The sequence below is a fragment of the Apostichopus japonicus genome, chromosome 20, assembly GCF_037975245.1.
Source record: "Apostichopus japonicus isolate 1M-3 chromosome 20, ASM3797524v1, whole genome shotgun sequence".
In the NCBI taxonomy this organism is placed as follows: domain Eukaryota; kingdom Metazoa; phylum Echinodermata; class Holothuroidea; order Aspidochirotida; family Stichopodidae; genus Apostichopus; species Apostichopus japonicus.
The window spans coordinates 26153050-26174467 of NC_092580.1; the positions used below are offsets into that span (position 1 = coordinate 26153050).

The 21418-nt window shown below is 35.7% G+C and overlaps 1 protein-coding gene across 2 annotated transcripts in view; it reads right to left on the bottom strand.

Annotated features, from left to right (window-relative positions):
* The window catches only part of LOC139962012 (putative receptor-type tyrosine-protein phosphatase mosPTP-1), an 89477-nt gene that overhangs the window by 65074 nt on the left and 2985 nt on the right, over positions 1-21418 (bottom strand). For both annotated transcript variants that reach the window (XM_071961807.1, XM_071961806.1), the window contains exons 2-4: positions 18061-18328; positions 13887-13969; positions 159-200 (exon numbers count right to left, since the gene is read on the bottom strand). In XM_071961807.1, the coding sequence (XP_071817908.1) occupies positions 159-200; positions 13887-13969; positions 18061-18328 (393 nt within the window). The remainder of the gene's footprint in view (positions 1-158; positions 201-13886; positions 13970-18060; positions 18329-21418) is intronic.

Genomic DNA, 21418 nt, shown 5'->3' on the forward strand with positions numbered 1-21418 from the left:
CCCCCCCCCCCCCTCATTGGCAGCTTCCAATATATATGTTTTTATTGTTAATGTCAGCTACCTTATGTAAACGTTGACATGAATACAATGTTATTCTCTCAAATTTATGAAAACAAGGAAGAAACACAATGGCTACCAGCTCTTTCCCTTCTACTGACCTTTGACCTGCAGTGACACCTCCGAGACTTCTTCGATTGGCTCTGTGAAAGGGATTAAGAGAAAGAGAAACTTAATCATGGATAGGCTTTGAATTGTTGACACTGATTGGTGACTGACTACCCTAGATGCAGGGAATAATTTATCTGGAACGGCATAGCAAAATGCAAACGGCCAAACTGCTATAGAGATAAGAAGATGAATATAGCAGATTAGGAACCATCTCATAGGAAAGTTAATAGGTGAGGGTGTTAAGTATAATTAAATACAGAAATACAAACTCAAAAACAATGCAAAAGTTCTGCATTCACAACTCCTGACCTTTATATGTTTTTAATAACTCAACATTACGAAAACAGAGCTATTTGCAAAGCCTAGAATACAGTGATTTGTTGTACAAACTTAAACATAAAATTACATGAAAGAAAATAGAATTATGACTTTTCACAATCTAAGCTTTGCTTCAAATGTACCTGCGGACGTGTTGAACTCTTTAATAGCTCCATTAAATACTTTTACAAAACCTACCAAACCTCATTCAAAATTAGATTGCAATTGATGTTAAACTATGAAAAGACTAATTTCCAGCAATTGAAGGTGAATAAGCAAGTTTCGATAATTTATTTATTTAAAGGAATTAAATTAATCAATTAATTTCATTCATTTTAATTCATTCATAAAAATTATGTTGCCAAGACATATATCGGGAGACCAGCATATATGGTGAGTTGATGTATAAAATTATTAATTATTGTACAATTTTAATGTAATAAGCTACGTTGGAGAAACAACATCTTAATTTATTATCATGTTGCTTTTCCTTCTCTGTTTTTAGCATTATGACTCATTCTAATCACCCGAAAATATTTTCTCAAAAAAAAAGTGCAAAACAGTATACTTGTGTTGTGCAGTTATTTATTTATGTTTCCATTGTTTCTTAGTGTACTGTACTTCACATAATTGCTTGCCTGAGGGTAGCACACCTCAACTACAGTAATCATTTGCTTTTGAATATTCTTTAAGTATGGGCTGTACTATAAGTGTGCAATTATTGAAGAAGAAAAAAGGGTACAGTGCTTCTAAAGCAGAGAAAAAATGCTGCAGTCATAAATATTATATTTATAATTTGAAAATCTGTATCTTGGAAACACTATCAAGGCGAGTGCAGTAATTATAAATTTAGGTTTTAATAAATGTTTCATATTTTCCTTATGTCGATGACAGATCTTGGAAACCAGTAAATGAGGAGTACTATAAATTGTATATACTAGGTGTTAACGATAGCAGAGCTCATATTGTCTCCGTACACATATCCAATTATTCAGTATTCAAATTAAGAAACCAGATTCAAATTGGGAAAAAACGTGGTACAAAAGGATTGGATCAATTACATGACCGCAACATTATTCAGAGTAAAAAAATCTCAACGGCAAAACTACACATACATATGAAAGCACTGTGAAAGCCTGACATACTAATGGAAGTTCTTATTCCCCTGTGTCCTCTTTTGTAAGAATAAACTGTTTGAAGTAAAGGTACTATCGGAGTTGTCAATAAGTAGGCTAGAACGTTTAGGGAATGGCTGCCATGTTCATATTTCGAGGAGCCAATTTTACTGCCATGTAAACACTGTAAGTAAATAATCCCGACAGAGGTAATGAATCATCTAAAACTCTTCAATGGTTGGGACTAATTTGGAGGATCAGAACTATTCGGAAATAACTTCTGGATACGTCTAGCAATTTTTTTTTGGCATGTTAAAATTTGGGGCAAATTACTGATGACTCGATAACTACTAGACAATGAGTTTGATCAGTAGTTTTCAATGATTTTCTCAGACGATTATTTCAATAAGTTTACAGATTAAAAAACTTCAGATATCTTTGACTGCATATGTCCCTAAATGTGAATAAACACAAATTTTGGGATGAAAGTTGTCTTCAAATGATACATCATTTGTACACTACATATTCAGTGAATGAAGTTGCTAAGGAAACGAGTGTTTGTCGCCCTCTATATGCCAATCTTGATGTTACATGCCCAACACTACTGAATCAATATTGTTACATCGTTGCATATTTTCTACCACAGGAAAGAAAAGCAAGTTCTAAAACACAACAAAAATGTTTGCCTAAAATGTGATCATCAATTTGATAAGTTCTACCAATTTGTTATATCCCAACCAGATTCCTACAAAGACTGAGTCATCTATGGAAAAGCCTTGAAATATGAAGTAATGACTGTATATGTACCAGTTTCAATACACAAATGAGACTTCACAACCAGAATACTTCTAAGGCTCTTTACAGTAACCTTGTACCATCTCACACATCAGTAGTTAATAGGCTGCCTTTGGCCTAGACCTTCATTAGAAACAAATTGAGGCTATGTTATTACTAGCCTATATTAAATAGTAATACATTGTGACACTACTGTATGGCAATAACCTTATACTCAGAATTGAACTTTGCATTGTACAGACAGTTACTGTGGCTAGGACCAATCCTATGAATACACTGTATGTGTGCTCTAAAACAAAATGACTTATCAGTGTAGACTAAAAGTGCTCCAGAATCAAAGTTGTAGGACAATTAAAGTAATATAATTTTCTCCAAGCTGCTTTAGTTCATGCAGTACTGATGCAAACAAAAACGATTTTTAAGAGACTATAGAGAATTGGTACATTGCCAATAATCTACAGTAGTCTACTCAATACATACTATATACATATAGTAACTCTTGAAAATCTACATCTTGGGCCTAATATCTGGCAGAGGACATTCAGAGATTATTTTAAGAGATTATATAGAGAATTGGTACATTGCCAATAAATCTACAGTTAGTCTACTCAATACATATATACATATAGTAACTCTTGGAAATTTGCATCATGAGCCTAATATCTGGCAGAGGACATTCAGAGATTATTTTAAGAGATTTATTTTTAATCTACACCAATGATAAGTTTCTTACACCAAGTACTCATCTGGAAATGAAATCTAATGTACTGCATTTGGAAAATCAGTAAATAGTTCTTCTTTATCACAACCCTTTTATTCGAAAAGATCCTAAAACTACTGTTGCCCCAACAATATAAAGTAGTTTACTTTAATTATCTAAGGATAAAACATAATTTCGATGTTTAGACAATCAATCATTCTTGCATGCTAGGTACTTTTGGGTTTATCAATTTTCTGCTGTACATATATGATTCTTTCGAATAGTTTAAGAATTGGAAAACAAAAATCAAATCCCCTCGTCGTTTATTCTTCAGACTGTTTAATTAATTTTTGCTGGAACAAATATACCAGATGTGCGAACATCAATCATACGTTAGATGGCTGTGGGTTTGGAAGATTGAGCTACTGTGTGTGTCCAGTAATTAAATTCATTCCTTCCAGTTCTCCTCTTCACTGGCCATTTCTTAGTGCACACGATACCAAATGTATGCGAGGTTGGACGTCCGGGAGGCAACCATCAACCAAATGCCTCGTTCTTGCATGCATGCTGCAGAGAGTGTCTGAGAACAGATCGGCCTCAGTTTTTAATATAGTGTTTATTGCAATTGCACAGTACCAATTATTCAGTCCAGGCAAAAAATTAATAAATAAATAAGTTATGCATATTCAGTGTTACAAGACAGTAGTACAAATGAATTTGATGACGTTCACAGCACATGTATACATAAGACCCATTCTGAGGTTTGGCCCTCTTTGTAAATAGTGATCAAACGTTTTGGCAATGAGGTAACCAAAAACTTAGCAAAGATCGCTTTTTTTCTTTTCGATACGAGATGATGAATCTTGCCTCTTTTCAACAAAACCTGTGAAATGAGAAGTCTATGAAACCATTTGCAGCATGTATAGGCATACATATATATATATATATATATATATATATATATATATATATATATATATAGTACAACACTGCCATCATTTCAGAATGCCAGCTACTGTACGCTCTGCATCCCCAACAACTTCAATAGGCAATCTGGATCACCAAAACCTAGAAACCCTGGTTTGGTATTTAATGAATTCCTCTCTTACCTGTCTTGACTCTACTATTACACTTGTCCATCTAACTGGTAACTGTTTAGGCACTGTCCCTCCCCCCATAATCACCCCACCCTTCCCCCCATTTCTGATCAACTCCTATCAATATGCTGGGTAATTGAGAAAGTGCAATAGTAGAGTAGAGACAGGTACGAGAGGAGAATTTACTCCATAATATTGAAATAGCAACACAGCTGCGCACAATTTCATCTAAAACATGTAAATTACAAATACAATATTAGTTTTGTACAGTGCTTCTTGTGCCGTGGGGCCATAGAATGGAAATTGTACCATTCAATCCAATGCCTAACATATATATGTATATATATAAAAACATCAACACACAGTGTTCTTTGTTTCTCTATTGAATGACACTCTCGAACCAATTTTCTTCCTATTCTAATCTAGGAGGGAAACATAGACAAAGTTGACTTTCACGGCTTCATCAAGCTATGATACCATACAGTTATGAATCGAGGAACTTGTCCAATCTTTTCAATGCTTTCACCCTGAGGATATTATTTTGGTAAACAGAAAAGAAAATCATAAAGTCAAAATTAAACCAATGAAGGATATCTTTCAAGGAAAAACTCTCATATTGCATACATGCATCAAGAAATAAAGCCCATGCGCAAAGGATACAAGATACAAAGATGAGAAGGTTAAAAAGTGGAAATGAATTGATCGATCAATCAAAAACATTGATTGATCAACCAAATTAATGGCAATGAACTTAAGGAAGTTGGCAGAAAAAATAAACACATAGTGTTTTGTCTGTCCATGCACTACTGCACTCAATGTCCACATGTATCTCCACATGTATGATGACATTACGAGAGAATTCAATTAACTTCTCAGATCTCCTCGGACAAAGCTCTAGGAGATGGCCTAAAATATGAATAAGCACATCTCTCCCTCCATCTTCTCAGACCTAGCTTTCTAGGGAATAGTTTATTCACTATAGCCTAGCAAACTTCCTCCTACACAAGATGGCAACATTGCCTTGATACACAACATTATGAAATGGTGTGTATAGTAGCAACCAAAGCACCATTAGTATTTTTAATGTTTTTATGATTCCCACCATAATATAAATGCTAACTTTCTTCCCTGTCATTGAATGTTAGTAACCGCAGCTAAATTTGGGCTTTTGGAGTTGATTCTAGGTGTAAAATATTTCAATGTTCTTTTATTCAGACTCTGAAGAAGATCATGCTAGGATCGAAACATTTTATATTAAAATATTAAAATCATTCAACAATGTGGGTTATATATTCAGCTTGACTACAAAAGAAAAATTAATTAAGTTTCCTAATTTACTATTTACCACTAATCAACAAAGTAACAATCTTTATCCATAAGCTCTACTGTTGCAAATATTGAATTTTCCAATCAAATTAATCACTCATTAAAGATACACTAAATTGGTGCAAAAGCTGTAGGAGTGTAAATGTGTTACTTTGATCAATTAAAATATTACTATGAGTATGTTCAATAAAAGCATTGTCAAAATGCAAATAAGGCCAATCTCAATCAGAAAGACCATTGAATATGTACATGTATGTAAAGATTTCTGCACCTTGCCGTTGAAATCAAATTTGTAACTTTCAAATTTTGATTTTTCGCTTTTATTTTTATGTCTTTGAACTGGATCTTTCCATTTTTTAAAATATTTTTTATGTTGGGCAGTTTTACTAGTGTCCTTAAAGCAGCTTTTCATATGATTTTCTCAACCTCACTGACTCCACGATGCCATAACGACATATATAACTAGCTTATCAATTCAAATCATACTTCAAATGGTGGCATGAAAGTCGAAAAATATTACAACTTTCAATGTTGTGCTTCTCGAAACTTTACACTCTGAACGTCATTGACCAATACGTAAAATAACACCATGGTATATTTGTATACACTGTCTATGGCAGTGCATGGTACCAACGTTTTGAATCTATGTTTAGCAACGGCTAATAACTAAGCATGTTAGCTATTCACTGATTGGTTAAATTCAAACTAGTGGGTTTGGGGGAACTGTAAGAATTTGTCCCAAGACACTTTACTCATTATCTGTAGAAGTCCTTAATTACTCACCAATTAATGCTGTTGGCAGGAAAAAAACTTGGCTAATATATTAGTTTGCTGTTTTGTGATTGATATATGTAAAAAAACTTGATGGACATATCAAAAAGGTGGAAAACGGCGACCAACCACAAAATGCCGCTTTAAAAGTTGGGCTGAGCCACAAGGTCAACGCTATTCTTCCTTCCCCTCTATCTCTGCATGTCTTGTGTTTCCACTCAGCCCAGCAGGACATCCATGTCCTCATGGAGAGAGGAGTGAATCTTCCATCAATAAATCTGCCTGCTTGACTAGTCACGGTACTACTTTACTAGCTATGGCAAATCTGGGTAAATAACAATGGGTTAAGCATACTCTGCGCCTGGAAACATTGCTAGGATAGAAGGGAAATTAAGCTATCTTTATTAATGTACCGCTCTAACGGACCCACAGTATTTGCATATAGTCTATTCCCTGTCACTTCACAATGTATCATAAGTTCTATGCATTGTAATATATACAATTGTAGCAGAAATTTGTTATAAACTGTGATATAGTTGAACGCTTGGAGACATGAGTAGGCCTAAGCTTTTGATGAAATGAATTTTAAATACAGTAATACAGTTTAATATGGCAGAGCTCTATGAACTGTATTCCACCAGCACAAATTGTTACATATCTGGAGGTTTGGGAATAAAATGACAGAATATAGATAAAATATTACAAATAAGGAATACAGAGTGTGCAGAGGGTATTAGTGATTGCTATGACATGTTATGTACAAACATTATTAATATTGAATACATATATTGTACATATTTAGTCAATGGTATTTTCACAATATGTAGATCTATATAGTATTGTTTTGAAATTTCCTTCCTGTATATCCTTCCTCAAGGAAATCACGACCCAGTTAATAACCACAACTTGCTTTAGGCAAAAGGAATTTCCATTGTTGCTATAGTGTATGGGGAGGTTTTAGGAAGTTATCAAAAGTTGGAGGTAGAAATATACCTTTTGCAAGATCTGCCCCATTTCTCTCCACCCAATTTACCAAATAAAATAAGAAAACAAATAAACTGTAACATTGATGGTTCAATCTATATAAACCAAAAGTTACAAACTTAACTTTTTTCATTTCATTTTAAACTTTTGGCATAAACTGTGGTATACACTGCTTTATATTTTCAGGAGTTCATGTAATATCCAGGTTGGGATAAAATGAGCTAAGTCTAACACTACAATAGTTGAATTTACAGGGAATCAAAAACCATTTTTTTAAGATGAAGTGAAGAAATATCACCACCTCTGACATGAGGTGCCAGAAACAGATGCATGACCCAGGGGATCTTCCTTCCTTCCTTCCTCCCTCCAACCTCGCCTCATTAATCCTTCCTCCCCCCCCCCCCCTTAAACACCTCCCTCCAAACTCCTTCCACTCAGTCCCATCTATTCCAACATTGTGGTCCTCTTACTTCCCATACAAAAGTGGGGAAAACCCTTGGCTTACATTGAACTCATCCAGTACCACTTGCTTTCAATTACGGCACTACTAAATGCCTGCACACAGCATACAGTACAGTATATAAATCAGTTTCTCTCTGTCCTTACAATTCATTTACAGCAATAAGAAGCAGACTGAGCACAAGTCGAGAAGTCTCTCCACTCATCCTGTGAGTCTTACGACACTGAAGAGTCCAATTGATAGCACACCTTGTGATCTTGACTTACCTTCAGGCAGGCTGTGTTTATAATATACTAGTATTTATATCAAACTAGTTGTTCAGTTTCAACATCCTACTTGAATGTACAGCTTCACGAGGGGTTTGTATATATGATCTAATGATCCAGGGTATAATATTCTTGGCATGTACAGCAAAACCTAACAAACGAAACACATTTGAAAATTGTTAGCAGAAAGTCGAAGGTTACTTATTGTGGCACTGGAACAGTGAGTTGAGAATCCTCTCTTCACGACGCGAGTGGAAGATATGGTTCTAGAAGATTGTAAAAGCAACATCCTTTGTGATGGAAATTGCTAAAAGAAAATGGCTGCTAACTTTGCGAGTGGTAGATTCGGAAGGAAGAGGTGATGGGGGTTAACAAGAAAAGGGTAGATGGGGCCACAGTGCTAAAATGTTACCAATAAATGAACTAGGTAGCGGGGAGAGTGTAATAGTAGGGTCCAGACAGGTAGGTCAGGAGGATCAAAATAAATTGAGTAGATTGGACACATTTGAGCAACGATACTATTACCTGTCTCCAATCAAACATGAGCACTTTCTCACTGACCTACCAAAATTAAGCAATTTGGTAACAGTATAGCACTTTGCCTGATATATCCCCATTTTGGGACATCAAGCACTTTATTCTCCTTCCCAATCTATCACCTTACGATGCGCTTGGATGGTTTTCTACAACGTTTTAAATGCGATAATTTCCTCCTTTTTTTTTAATCCGTTTTTTTTTTAAATTGGTGATTGTGTGAAGATTTTTTCCTCTCCACTTTTGAAGTCCTTTGAAATGTCCCTATTTTGCACACATATATTACTTTCCTAACAGGATCAACAGACATCAGATAACCTTATGAACCATACCTGTCACAATTATGGTATTTTTGCAGTAGGATATGTAAATGTACCCTGAAAGTTAAGCTCACAGGTTTTGATACAAAGGCCTTATCAGTGTCTTACACATATTTTTTATTATATTTGGTAATATTATAGTGTACAACATTGGGAGTGCCCATGCAGTATAAATGACAGTGAGATGTAATAACCCATTTTTTCTGTTAGGGAACAAATTCCTAATATTGTAACCTTACATACAAGTAGGCATAACTAAGGCAGTGGCTTTAAAAAATATATTGTAATAGCTAGAGACTACATAGTATGTGTGAAGAATGATTCTGGTCGAGACCGGTCTTGTTCTGTTGTTGAGATTACACACAGTTTTCTTTTCTTTTTTAGATTTAGATGCATTTTGCAATAAAAGAATAGCCAGATGGTTTTTCAGATTATTCATACATGTAACACCAAAACTACAAATACTTTTCGTCAGTGTATAAAGGGAGTTGGAATGGCCAAAAAAAAATGAATTTTGAGTGTTTTGAAGTCCTAATCCACACCTTTCAGTTTGGCATGAACATCTGTACTGTGTTTTATGGGGAATGTGATCCATCTACATTGTATATGGAAGTAACGTGAACCTTGCTAGTATTGTCTAAAATTTGGGGGGGGGGGGGGGGGGTTGAGCTTATGTTCAGTTGTCATTTTCAATTATCCTGTAATCATATGCTTTGTTGAAGTGTTAACAGTTTTTCATTTGTTTGGGGTTATTTATAGTTTTTTAAAAAACCTCTGGACCATTCTTTAAAGATTCTATAATGTGATAAAATATATTACTTTTCTCCAGCATATATACTATGTAATTATAATCATGATGCAGCATTATGTATCAGGTACAACAAAACCTATGATAAGATGCAGATGAGGGTTACTCAATCGTACACTAGTACACACAGAAAACTTCAATATATATATACAGTACATCTTGTTCTCTGAGACTTCTCTGTGTAATGAGATGTACCACGCAAACTGAAAGGTAAAATTCAGTAATTGTCAGCTCTACAAAGCTGAAACGTCTAGATAAGCAGATGGTACATCCTCTTATGTGGACGGAATTAGCAAACATATTGAAGGTAAGGGTATGTGTAATAAAGGTAGTTCAGGAATACCATAGCAATACTGTAGCTTGTCTCCCTGTATCAATTGCGTATCATACAATGTAATATTTATTTAGTTAAATTTGTAAATTAGTTAAAACTTAAAATAGAATCGATTAACTTATGAAGTAAACGCTTTAGACCCTGCATGCTCTTAATAAAGTACGTCACAGATTCAAGATCCTCTTCTTTCAAAATTTGAGTTTGTTTAATATCCAAATTTTATTTTTACCTATAGTCTGACACATTTGCTCACATTTATAAAGAAATGACTGTACATTGCCATTGACCCTAGTCTGTGTCATGTTGTTATACACTTAATACATCCTCTTCCTTCTGAGTCTTTCAGATTCTTAAGCAAACATTACTCATCTACAAGATTGCTTCCATATAAACAATTATCCAACAGGTCAATTGGCATCCCATAGTTCCCTGTACTCAGTGAGTACATGAATGAACCTACTTTTCCATGTCCAATGTCTACTGCCACTAAGATAGATCTACTGTACACCGGTAAGTACCAAGGGCGTAGGAACCGGGGGGGCTGGGGGGCGCCAGCCCCCCAGTGAAAAATATGGGGGGCGGAAGTATCATTCCGCCCCCCCCCCGCTCCGCGAGTCAGAAAACCCCTTTTTCATTTTTTTCATTTCCAAATGAGAAAAAAATCTCATTTGGAGCACCAAATTGCATCTATAAGGCCAGGTGAAAATGCAAAATTATTTACAAAATGGATTGGGTGTTGAAGTGTGCTATATTGTGCACCAAATTGCATCTGAGGCCACCTGGAAATGCAAAAAAATTCCAAAGGGGAGGGGGACACCCCCTCCCCTTACACCCCTCCCCCAGGCCGGCCATCAGTCTTCAGCCCCCCCACTCAAAAGTACCTTCCTACGCCACTGGTAAGTACAGCAGAATCTACGACCCTCATTGAAGACCAGTGAGGTACTGCACAACGCAGTTACCTTCTCCGCACACTTTTGGCCACTGGTGACTTCCAATGTATCCTGCCTACACTGAGAGCAGCTTTGAACTCGGTATTAAAGTGGCACCTACGTATGTGCTATGAAGTTTATGCAAACTATGCATGACAAATTTGTCGTGCTCACAAGCTCTGACGCCGTGGCATATGCCACACATACAATGTACTGTACAGCTATCACTATGGCATGTATATATACAGTACTGCACTGTAGACCCTGCCTTTCGCCTTCAGTATAAAGAAATCAAACACTAAGAAATGTTACTGTGAGCGTGCAACCTTGCCGATGGCCAAAAAATCTAGCATAACCAAGAAAATCAGAGCTCACACAATTTTCACAAGAGCTGACCCTACTGTTTGCTTGTAAGTAAGCAGCTATGAATACCAACAAAGCCGATTAAATTATCACATTTCATCTCTGAAGGAAAAATGTTACTGTACCACAAACGACGAGGATTTGAATCATCATCGTAGAAATCTCATTACAGCTGACAGCCAATGTACATTAATTGCATGTTAAACTATGTACAGACAGAGACCACTATTAGAGTCTCCAAGAAATCCACTTATGGGAATATCATCTGCACATATAACTATGAAAATTTCAACCTAAAAACAATTTACAAATACTTTTTTTTAAAGTTTTGTATGTTTATTATGAACCAAAATGAAAAGAGTGCATTATTCTAGTTTTCCTTGTTTTAACTTGCCTTTGATACTATTTTGCAGTTCGATTTCTTACTTCAGTTATTGTTACTTGCAATATAGCATTGTAACTGAACCATGTTACCATGGTTACTCAAGCAGCGACTTGTTTGCAACGGAAATAACATCATCTATCAATCGCAGGGATGTGATTGCTACATTGCAGGATGAAAGCAACGGCATTCAATACAGCAGAAAATGAAATGAGAGTACGTGGAAAATTTCTTTGGCTTTGCCACATTAAAGAGAAGTCATGAGATTATAACATTAATATAAATGTCAGAAGACCCGATGCATCAATGGAGGGGACTTTCAGCCATCAAAGTGTTAACAGATCAATACCTTTTATATTTCCTTGTCTCATGAGGCATAATTTACAGTTTTGTTTATGATGATGATACGGTATAAAGAAAAAACAGAATAAATTGTTGGCAGTGAAAACCGCACCTGATTGAAAGTAACTGAAGTTTAATGTGGATTGTTAAAATGAGACGATACAATGTTCAGTAATTTACAGAAATTCTTCAAACTTTCATGTTTTGACAAAGGGATGAAACACACAATAACTGCTGTTTTTTGTTTGTTGAGAGAGAGAGATAATACTTACCTGTCTCCTCTATATTTGCATGAAAGTTATATCAAAGCCTATCCATAAAAAATTATAACAAAAACTGTCCATATATAATAAAGAGCAAAGAGGCACACTGGTCCCATCTTGATAGCTTGGTCTGTCATTTGAGATGCAAAATTTGGAAGTAGTATTTAGAGTTTGAAGTCTCAAACACTGAGTTTTATCCTATCAGGGCAGTTTCTAGCATTCATTCACTACTCTGTCAGTAAATACTACTATGTCTAGTTTCCCATGCACATACAGATTATTCACTAATGAGCGAGTAATTGCCCTAAGAAACATGGTTGACAGGTTTTCTTCGGCAGCTTTTTTCGTACTTAAATTTCGACCCAATTTCCAGTAGCCTACTTCATAACTCATGAGCATTTCAAAACAGCCAATGAGCAGGAAGCAAGTATTGGAACATTGCTTGGATGCCAAACAGACGAAAGTTGCCCACCCCACAAAGGAAAGAAAGAAAGCAAGCAAAGTTGAAAGTCTGACATTCAAGGAGTAAGAATCAGAAAAGAAATTGTCAGATGGCAATCGTTAAAGCTGGTGAAGATGTTAGTTCCAACTATACAGGTGGCCAAATTACTTCTCGTCAGGTTCATACTTCGGGATAGGTTTCATTTGTGTCTGACCCTCTTTCTGACCTCGGTTATGAATATTCATTGATTACTAAATAGCAGAGCTAATGAGTTTGCAAGATTTGAAAACTTTATACAGTTATCTTACATTTTTCATAATTTCAATGGAAGTCAGTCATATTAACGACTTGATCAGGCATCAATGGTAATGTGTGACTGATTTGCGGTAATTTCGTAAATGGCTCGCAGGTCCAAAATAAACGCTAATTCCTACTTTAAACAGTTGACTTGGATAAGTTCATTGTGCAATAAATTTCTGTCACACTAGGACAATTTATGAAATTGCCTTTGTTTTTCTATGTTTTTCACTGATTGAATGAAGACCCCATCCACAATGGAAATCATATTTTTCATTTCTCATGAAGACACTTGATCATACTTATTTGACGTACAGTAGTCTACAATGTATGACAACATAAATTATCAAAACAATGCTCTCATCCATAAATAAAAGTGACTAAATTTAAAATTCTTAAATTCTTAAACAACAGAACATGTTAAGATGTTGGGAGTTGGACGGAAGGCACTTGATGTCAAAACGCTCTGTAAAATCTAGTTTTTTAAAACTCATTCTTGGTTTAAAGCTTTATTTCTTAATGATGAGCTAAACTGAGAAGAAATGAAAGGAACAGATATAACAGAGAGGAATGAGTTGTATACAAACCATTGACTACAGTGAACTCCTTGGAATGTAAACTTAGTTTGTAATTTAATCATTCTTAGAAAGGCAAATTTACTGGGAGACTGAGGTGAGGTTACAGCTGCAGGGAGTTGTGCCTTCATGTGAGGACATGAGGCCTGACATTTATGACTGCAAGGTTGCCCTGTGATGACATGATTACAAGATATATGCACAGTGTGGGAATGAACTTATGGAAGGTATATATGTGAGAAGAAAAAAAGTCTTGTTGACGATCAAATATTCATAAAAAAGGCTGGTAGATTTTACCTTCGAATGGTGGCAACTGTGTGGCATTGATGACTGGTGGAGTTGCAGCTGTGTTATTTAAATATCTCCCTGATGCTATACATCTGTAAAAGAAGAAGGTTTGTTAAATAAGTGATAAAGCTGATACCAATGGGAACCCATTGGGAGAGGTGAGGGGGGCAGGGGCAGGGGGAGGGACTAGAATTACAATTCTGGCATTGGGCTATCACTTGGAATTTATGGCTCAATGGAAGATAAGGATTAACTATGTCACCAGAAAGCCAATGTGCTAAGTGATTCCTTGCCACATTTATATGAGAACATTTAAAGAAAAACATGTATGCTCACAAGATCTCAAACTTTGGACGTTGTTGATTCCAAGTGATCTTGCACACTATTGTGAATTACATACATGCACAGAATTAAGTACAAAGTTTATCCAAGCTTTACTTTTGGATTTATCACATGTAAAATGTTTTCAGACTTCACCTATAGTGACCACACATGGCCTTTGACCTTCATATAAAACAAAGGGGATTCTTGTACTAAATAAGGTGGATCCATATTCTATGCATATGAAGCTCATCCACAGCTTTACCATTTCCGCAAAATTTTACTATATACTGTATGCAAAAGGTTTTCAGAAGTTGACTAGTCTGAATGCTAAAATGTGACCTTTGATCTTCCAATGTTCTTGCATGTTCTACTTCAAGTTGGATCCACATACCAACATGTACAGAGTTCTTCCACGCTTGTACTTTTGGTGTTATCATGTATACAATGTTTCCAGACTTTGACCTGTGCTGACCTCAGATAACCTTTTGAGACTACAAAAAATAAAGGGTTATTGTATACACTGGGGTGGAGTGCATACATTGTTGAGGGAAGAGACACAATAAAAAAGAGGAAAGGTGAATTAGAGTTGCCCATCTTCTGTACTGTCCGTAATGTACCATTCCATCTACCCATTCCCCTTTATGCCTAGTTAAAATTAACTACTTTCAAAATCATTGCAGGAGACTGGCAAAAGCTGTAAAATTAACCCCAAGTTTAGTTTTGACATTTTCAATAGATGACTACAGTACTGTAGCATATAATCCCAAACTGAAAAGAAAAATTGCCTAAATATGTCATATGAACTTTATCTCTGCACATACTTGAAAATGTGTCATAGGAAGTTATGTCCATACACAATGGGTATTGACATGATCAAATTGATAGTTCCTTCCTGGGGTTCCTGAGTCTTGCAATTACTGTACCTATATATGTCAACAGCTGTAAGGGTAGTGCAGTACCCTACCACATGTACAGTACTGTATATGTCCTGCATTTGGAAGTAACCATGGATTATGGAGTGATAGTGACCACAATGCCAGTGATGGGACCCTCAAGTTCAGCTGTATCTGATTAACATGATTGACATCTGATACCAAATATACAATAACTACTGTATCGGGATATGAAACCATATTGAAACCACTTGGTTTTGTGATTCCTTGCCACGTACTGTAATATTCAAAAAAATTCCATATAACTTTCAGACCAGTTTACAGCAAGTGAGCTAAATTTGTCCTAGTATTTAAGCAAGAACCAGAAAATTATCAGAGATTTCCTGCTCTTATTTGTAGCACTCCCTTGTGGGAATCATACAATTAATTCACTGATAAGGATTTTCCAATATACCATTTTTATTCTAAAGTGTTTCAATATCTCAGAAAGAACAGTCTTCCAGGGTGATATAAAGATACATAGATGAGCAAATATTTCATTTTACCAATGTTTGAGCTAGCAAATCAGATCTGCAACAGACCATCCCTTTAATAATTGTTAGTTAATTAATGAGAGTTACATTACATTGTCTATACAACATGAAATATTTGAAGAACCTACTACCATTTGAAGCCAAAGTCATCTAGTATAGATTACAAAGAATAAAGACAAGTTTGAGACCATTTGAGATAACCTGTTGACCTCTTGAAGCTCTGAGCTTAAAACTGATAAGGGCCATTTGAGTGGAACTGACACAACACTTTGTTCAAAGCAGATGACTGGATGACCATGTATTGTTGAAAGACCTATTTATAGAGCCCCTTCACAAAAATTGACCAAACGATGTTCATACCACAAGACATTATTGCATCGGAGAACTCACAGATTAAGTGTAGCTTTAATTTTGGCAAAAATGTTTACAAACAATAACTTAATAGCATACATGAACTCCAAGGAAAATATTACAAGAATGAAAGCAAAAACTGAGAGAAACAGATGGAAGGAACTTATAGGAAACAGGAAGAATAGACTGAAGACAAGAAATACAATGACAATAACATAATAGCATAAATGACCTTCAAGGAAAATATTACAAGAATGAAAGCGAAATCTGAGAGAAACAGATCAAAGAAACTTACAGGAAACAGGAAGAATAGAGTGAAGACAAGAAATACAAAAGACAATAACATGATAGCAAAAACAAACTTCAAGGAGAATATTACAAGAACGAAAGCTAAAACTCTTCGTTAGAAGGACTGTTCAAAGTTTATAAGTCTGTATAACTTATATTTCGATAAAAGAAAGAAGCCGGGTACGATCAAATTGTAAATGTTCAGTCAGTGTTCCTTTAATTCGTGCATTCTTTGTTTACTTACTGTAGTTAACATGTGAAACTACTACAGAATGAGTTTAGGCAGGATTTGAGTCCAGATATATGTTTTAGTTTAAGAAAAAACGATCATGTTTAGAGAGGGTGTAAAGTTCCTAGCCCTGCTACGGTTTTAAATTATGCTATCTCTCTGGCATGCTCCTTTCAGGTTGAACTGTTGGCTTTAATGTTAATTCATGTTAATCCAATGTTTTTATCAAAGATAATAAACTCAACCAAAGTATGTTCATTTAAACTTCATATGAACAACAAGGAACCATTGACTCACAATCAATGCCGTTAGTCCTTGACCAACTTATAATGCACTGTGAACATGTTAACAAAGGCCATGAGAGTCCTGTTTCCCCATTGAGTTTTGCATTGCATCTGGAAGAACTGACCTATGCTGTAATGGTCTGTGTGTTAAACTAAGTAGTCCAGCCAATTTCATCGATGAACCTCACATTTTACTTATTTCATGAAGAATAATAAAGGTGTGATAGATGTACCGTACTGTATAACCTAGACTGATAGCAATGAGTTGTATATAATGGTTTTCAACAAATCAAAATTAATTTTGTGCTGTAATTTTGTGCTGCAACAATTTGTTGATATATACAATAAAAGCTAAGTGATACACTAAGTTATCTATTAATAGACAACTTGCTGAACCTTGCTTCTCAAACAACCTGTAATTAATCCCCGGGTGGTCTGAAAATATTTACTGTACGCAAACTTCCTTTGAACACGTTTTCCGAACCTACTGTAAACAAGTTTTCCCCTCAAAAGAAAATAACACAATATAACACTTTATGCCGTAGCATAAAGTGCCAATTACTCAAAAAAACACAAACAAGATGGCTGGTTTCATGAAGATCTGTGACGATTACCTGTCTTAATTTCACATATATGCCACCCCAATCCTATCTAGCCTACAAAAAGTAGTAACAATTAGCACTGCACCCCCCCCCACTGACCCAATTCCAGGAGACGCCACCACTTTCTTTTCCTTCCAAACCTACCATTCAGAAGCCACTCATCTTCATCTTATGTCTGGTATCCATCACCCTGACTCCCGAAACTGTTTCATTTTGCTTTTGCTATAACAACGGACCTGTCACGCAATCTCTCCTAAGACTAACTACACTTGTTTTCACGCATCATTTTTTGGGGGGGCAAGCAGCCAAAACAAGTGTCAATTACTTCCTGTAGATCTACATGTCTTCCCAATTTCTAAAATTCTTATTAAAATCAACAAAACAACCAATTTTTTTTAATCCCCCTCCATTCCAATTAGTCATTAGTAATGACACTGGTTGATGTCAAACCATAGATCTGCAACTATGAAACTTACCACCTGGAACACTAGTTAGGAAAATAACCCAATGCAAGGAAACCTATTTTTGAACCCATTTAGTAGTCATTGTTTCAAGGTATTCTTTACATCCTTAATGAATAATTATTGCTCGGTATGCCGGTAAATATCCCTCGTCAAGACTAGCTAATACTGACACTAATTGGGAATTGAGCTTTTTTCTTATGAAAGGAATGTCTTACCGGTAGGTACCACTGTTTTCGACTTCCAGACCCGTTATCCGCAATGAGTTATTCTCTGATACCAGTAAGGTAAAGCTGGTCAGAGCCGGCGGGGCTGGATTTGTCGAATTTACAATCACAGTGGCATCTGGTGCCTGCCACCTCACAGTGGTGGAGTCTGGGATAGCTAACGAAGACACCTTCTGGAATGCGTTGCATGGCAAGATGGCAGTTTCAAGGCGAGAGTGGATAAGGACCTCACCTCTGCAGCAGAAGACAGGTAGCAGCACTACAAGATAAATGCAAAAGAGGTAAAGAAATATGTTAGGAAGAGTAGGTATCCATACATACTCTAGATACCAAAATAATCATGATTGAATGAAATTTAACTCGAGATTGAAGAAAACACAACATTAAAGTTGTGAGTGCTCAATTTGATAGAATCCTACAAAATACATGCAAGTGGCCGGCCACCAGCTCCTACTGTATAGTACATATCAAACTTACCAACACACACAATTAGTCTCCAGAGTTCTCCCCTAACAACTGACCCAAAATAAGTTTAGCTGGTATCTATACTGTATGTTAAACTTACCTGTCTCCTCAACACTGCTGCATTATTCAAATTAGTACCATCAGCAGAACCAAAGTGCATTTATAGGATTCATCTAGAGTACAGTACAATGAGTGAGGAATATTGCGAAGAACATGCAGGGAATGTATTCTGTACTGTATTTACCTTTACACAAAAGTTCAAATTGTGTCATGTTTTCAAACTCCTGTAATATACACATGTATAAAGTTACATTTCTTCAGTTTGTTTGATCAGGACTCAAGACTTCTTTTCATGTATTTACTTTGCATCCCTTTCCTACCCTAGAATAACATCTGTCTTTAACCTATATCTACGGTACAGTACTATTTATAAAAGAACTAAAAAGTACTACAACGAGCATAAAAAAGTGCAAACAAGTAGGAATATGACACTAACGTGCAGGCACATATGAATTTTTATTACCGAAATTGCTGTGAAATTTTAACCAAAATACACTTCCTGAACTTTTGAGGCTGTCTAATTTTTCAAGATATTTTTATCAAATTTGCCATTCAATATGACACACAACTGCCAACAAAATCGATGACAGGTATTAATTCCTATATGTAGCAAGTTCCAAAAATATTATTCTTTTTGGACTATTTTATATTTTCCTATCCTTTATTTTGTCACTTTTAACACTTTTGATAGACAGTATGGATTCATTCTTTTTGACAAGAATTCATCAACAAATGTGAGGCACTAGTAGAGCGGAGGTTGTTAAGATTTTTTGAAAATAATTTCAAATCCCTCAGAGACAACTTATATTTTTATTAACAACATGATATATACAGTACTTTGACCACACAGTGAATTCAGCAAAGAAATACAGATATATTCAGTATATTGTATACAGAGGGATCTTTTTAATGCTGTGGCAACTGCCAGTACCACCCTGACTATGTTGCTATATTTCAAACACATTTTATCATAATAGAGCAATATATATTCTGCACATTAATTTAACTGGCTCATGGATGAAGACACAGTATTCAATGATATGCTATATTATGGGTCTTATAGTCATACCATATACATATCTTACTGTAAGTCACTATGCAAATGTTTGAAAAGTGTGGGAGTTAATCAGTAGTTTGACAGCTTAAGTTTCTCGATGAAAGACGCGGAAACTATAAGTTACAAACGGATGTCAAAAAAATTGGAAATTATAGTTAAAATTGTCTAACACAATGTAATTTACAGCCTATTATCACTATACTGTCAACCAATAGTGATTCTACAATATACTGTCCATGTATATTTCACTTCCAACAAATCATGTTTCATGTCCAAATTTGGCACCTCCGTGAATCCTGCTGACCTAATAGGATTGATGTATTTGCAAAACAAACAGAGTCTGTAAATAGCTAAGAGATTTACAGTTTTTGAGAATACAAGTTGGTGAACTGTCTCAGTCCAATGTTGTGCTTTGGCACACAACTGGTACTTGCTGACTTTTATGTACAACATGACAGTATAGGAATACTAACTATACACCTACAGTTACATGTTGGAACCAAGTAAAAGGTCACACCTTTCGACCGTTTGGGTCTCTTCAAACTAGAATGCAGATCAAGCCACCAAGCCTTTGATGGAATCAGATTCCTCCAGAGTTAAATTTTTCATGATGTTGGTTTCGAATATAACCAGGGGCTCTACTACATACTGTATCACTGTACTGTATTTGGCATAAATATATAGTTATGATGCAAAGAATGAGCTAAAACATCTTTTACTTTATTAATTGCTCTGATTAGCAGCTTAAAGTGGCGTATATGAGAGTTACATCAGCTCTACAGAATTGGGAAGGGTGTCAGGAGGGGTTGGGGAGTCAAAGAGTATTAGACAGAACTCTTTTAATCAAATATATTTCGATAGTTTCTTATGAACATTGTTAAACATGGTCTCCTTGAAAGAAGATCTATTATCGCAATTTTCGAGTCGTAAATTTGAGTAGATAACATAAAATGCAAAAGTTTTTTACTTAAATTTTTAAAAATAGGGTCAATACGCTCCTAAAAATTGGTATTTTAAAATTGAAATTTACCCACAGGCCAAAATTGGACCCCCAATTAGGGCCAGAAGTGAGATTTCTTAACTTTGAGGGCTTTGTTCGTAAAACATACGACTCGCCTGACTTTTTTTTGGCACTTTTCCTGTACAACTACCACTGGACAAGGATCCTATAGATGCAAATTAAATCTCAAACATGCCTTTGTTTGTGAATATGGAGCAGTCAAAGTAGGGCCAGAAAAGGCCCCTATCCCATTTTTTGCCATTTTAAGTACTTGTTACGAAAAATTGAGACGGTAAATTTTCCTCAAAGTTAGCTAAATTAGAAGACTGGTCACAATATCTGCAACATCAGACATAAAATACTTTACAATAATGCAACAGATGCCTCCAAACTTGAGGGAAAATTAAGGGCTCTTAATATGCAACATGGATTTGGTTGCTAGGTGTGGCCATATCCTAGCCCAAATTCATCCTTTGAGATATGTGGCAAGACACCATATCAATTTCAGGTGATTCTGAGAGGGTCGACATGGAGGCCTCTGTTGGTTTGGCATGGATTGGCCCAATTAGCAAAAATGCCTTTACAACATTTTTGTCACCTCCGAAACACGTAAAATGTTAACGTCACCTCCGAAACTTGTGGTAAAATTCCAACTTTTGCAAAAATGTGTGAAATTTTGGGCAACTCCCATTGGATATTAGCCCTCTGTGAGAAGACTTTATATAGGGTGTTTGACATGACCAGAATCTTTTTTAAATAGGTTATAT